Genomic DNA, 3,417 nt, shown 5'->3' on the forward strand with positions numbered 1-3,417 from the left:
TGCACACAACATCAGCAGTTGCGGTAAATGATAAGCAAAATTAGGTCTGAAAAGAGTCAGCTCACTTAGGTTGATCAGTTAAGTTGCCTGTACAAAGATGATTCTGAAAAGTACACAAAGACAAGGCACTTTATTATGTACGGTTGAGAGCTGTTACACAGTACAAACAGCAACAATTACAAAATGTCCTGTGAAAAAAAACTGCAGGCGAAAAGTGTATAGAAATGCACACCAGCATAAAGTCTACCGATGCATACGTTCATGATCTTTCCTTTCTCCTGGACAAAGACACATCAGTAATTCAGTGCTCGAACCCTTTGAAGATCCAACTTTTAATACTAAGTACAATAAATGCATTAGAAGACACAGTCAAGAGCAAAACACATTCTGACTGAACAATGCCATTTGGCACTAGAAATGAAAATTCTGTCATCATTAACTGCTAGATATTCTGAAGAATGTTTTTGGCCATACAATGAAAATCAATGGGGTCCAAAAAACATTTGTTAAATTATCTTCTTTTGTGTTTCACAGAAGAAAGTCATACAGGTTTTGAATAACATGAGGGTGAGTAAAAGATGACAGCATTCACATTATGAGCAAAAATAAGGCATTGCGCATTTAAAATTCCCATCATTGGCACATCCCATTTCCTAATGAGTTATAGGAGATCATCGCTGATGATGTGCATAGATTTTTGGCTTTTACAGTCATTGGCAATTACAAAAATTAAGTAATGCAGAATTAATTCCGTATCTAAAATGGATGGGCAATTTGCTATATTTGTCAATCTAGGGGAAATAACACCATATTTATAATATACAGTGGGATCCAAAAGTCTGAGACCACTAGTGAAAATGCTTCTACATCATGAAGTGCCTTTGTTTTATACTCTTCAAAAAAAAAAACAAAAAAAAAAATAAAAAAAGATAAATAAAATAAAAATAGAAAAAAAAAGTAAAATAAAAATAAAAGACATTAAATAAAAAAATGTATATATTTGCGCTCAGTAAGATTTTATTTTTTTTAATAAATTAATATTTGTATTCAGCAGTGACGATCAAGTGGCTGTAAAGACTTTTACAGTGTTTTCAATAAGCACCAAATCAGCATATTAGAATGATTTCTGAAGGATCATGTGACACTGAAGACTGGAGTAATGATGCTGAAAATTCAGCTGTGCATCACAGGAATAAATTACATTTAAAATACATAAAAATATAAAACAGTTATTTAAATTGTAATATTTCACAATATAACAGTTTTTACTGTGTTTTTGATCAAATAAATGCAGCCTTGGTGAGCATAAGAGACTTTCTTTCCGACCCCAAACGAGTGTGTATCTATTTTAAATCCCAGATTTTCAATGGCCTCAGACTTTAAGATGCCACTGTAATAATGTTTTGTGATAAACTTTAAATATACTTCATTATATACATTATAAGATATAAATCTGGACATTTGCACTCTTTTATTAAAATATAGAATGCATTGGACTGAACCAAACGAGACATTTTCCCCATACAAACACCAAATCAACATCTCATCGCTCTGTCTTCACCTTCCTCATTCACTATCCATTAGGTTAGCGATATTCTTGGCCTTATCACATTATAGTGACTGTGCTACTATATCAGCTACTCGTCACGAGGCTTTCAAAAAGATTGAGCGGCCGTAACATGAGACGGCTTGCAGCATGCAGGACGCGCGGTTTGCAAAGTCTGGCTATTATAATATAACACCAACACGCCAGTATTAACACTGATATTTGGGGCAAAAAGGCACTGTAACAAAACCAATAAGAAATGATATGCATAAATAAAGGTTTACTGTACATTTTGAAAAACTGCTTTGTGAAAAGCTGCAGCAACAGAGAGACGATCTTGGCAAAGTCAGACTCGTAAATACAGTTTTGGCACATGAAGGAGCGTGTTTACACAGTACAGTACAGCCATAAATACTTTCTTTTTTTCAAATAAATAACAGTCTTAAAAATACTAACCACTACAACACTGGATTAGTACATCTGCTGACAGAGCTGAAGGCCTTCTAGTCAGTTATTTCATTATTGAAGCTGGTGTGGTCCGAAATGCAACGCAATACTGTATATGTTAAGACTATTCACATCAGTTTTCTCTGCATTGTAACAGTCGTATCAAATAGGGAGCGCGCAACCAACAAAGTACGCTCTGAAAAAATATTTGCATTTGCTTTACGCGTGTCTCTAAGGTACTACATTGTTTATGAGATATTAAAGAGATTAAATTAAAATTCTGTCATTAATTACTCACCCCTTTTGTCGTTTCAAACCTGTATGCATTTCTTTTTTTTTTCTGTTGAACACATCAGAAGATATTTTGAAGAATGTTGGCAACTAAACAGTTTTGGCATTGACTTCCATTGTATTTTTTGTCCATAGAGTGGACGTCAATGGGAACCGGAACGGTTTGGTTACCAATATTTTTCAACAAACAAAATATCTATTATGTTCCATATTATGTTCTACACAAAAAATTAAAGCCATACAGGTTTGGAATGACATGAGGGTGAGTAAATGATGACAGGATTTTAATTTTTCACATAACTATCCCTTTAAGCACCAGTAAATGTATATAAGCTGGTAAAAACAAGGCAAATAGTTAAAAGATGGAAACATGTTGTTTAAAAATTAAGGCAAGTTCAAAGGTAGCAACAAAGAGAGTTAATAAATGACCAAGGATCAGACATTCTTGGAAAAAACAAACGAGGAAACGCCTTTCTTTCACCTGCGTTTGAAGCTTTCTTCTGAATGCATGACTGGACTCGTTTCGGATTACCTCAATAATCACATATTCTTTTCAAATTCAACAACTCTTTAAAATATCATTCCAGATGATGAACAGACCATCAGATGCTCTTGGTCCTCTGATTTGCTTCTATCATGGACAATTTATTCCTATTAACACCTTTCAGATCCCTGTGGCTGCAGCCGTAGCTCCTCCTTGCTCTGCTCTGGAAGTCATCTCGTAGGTCAAAAGTTGCTGCGGATCTTTGAGGAACACCAAAAGAACTGTGATGTTATCACTGGATCCAGCAGCTTTAGCATGGGCTACCAGAGTCTGGGCCACATCCTCCCCCGAGCCTCCGGCCTCCCTCAGAGCCTCCAGGACCAGCCCCGGGACGTCCCCAAGCCGAACCACGTCAAAGAAGCCGTCACAAGCAAGCAGAATGTATTCTTCATGCCCGTTCAGCTGGATCGAGGAGCTATCAGCTTCGTTAGAGACGTACGGCTTCTGATCAAAATCACCTATTGAGGGTTAGAAAAAATTATATAAAATGTATTTTACTAACTTGCACTCTAAAAAAAATTACAAATTCAGCTGGGTAGAGCTGTGTAATGCATACACACACACGCATATATATATATATATATATACA

At 35.7% G+C, this 3,417-nt stretch overlaps 1 protein-coding gene across 3 annotated transcripts in view; it reads right to left on the reverse strand.

The window, feature by feature from the left end:
- Positions 1-2,355: 2,355 nt before the first annotated feature.
- The window catches only part of LOC107668739 (protein phosphatase 1F-like), a 12,378-nt gene continuing 11,316 nt past the window's right edge, over positions 2,356-3,417 (reverse strand). For all 3 annotated transcript variants that reach the window (XM_016460713.1, XM_016460715.1, XM_016460714.1), the window contains one exon: positions 2,356-3,286. In XM_016460713.1, coding sequence (XP_016316199.1) covers positions 2,949-3,286 — 338 coding nt within the window. In that variant the 3' untranslated portion in view covers positions 2,356-2,948. The remainder of the gene's footprint in view (positions 3,287-3,417) is intronic.

Source organism: Sinocyclocheilus anshuiensis, unplaced genomic scaffold (assembly GCF_001515605.1).
Source record: "Sinocyclocheilus anshuiensis isolate Anshui unplaced genomic scaffold, SAMN03320099.WGS_v1.1 scaffold36, whole genome shotgun sequence".
NCBI lineage: Eukaryota > Metazoa > Chordata > Actinopteri > Cypriniformes > Cyprinidae > Sinocyclocheilus > Sinocyclocheilus anshuiensis.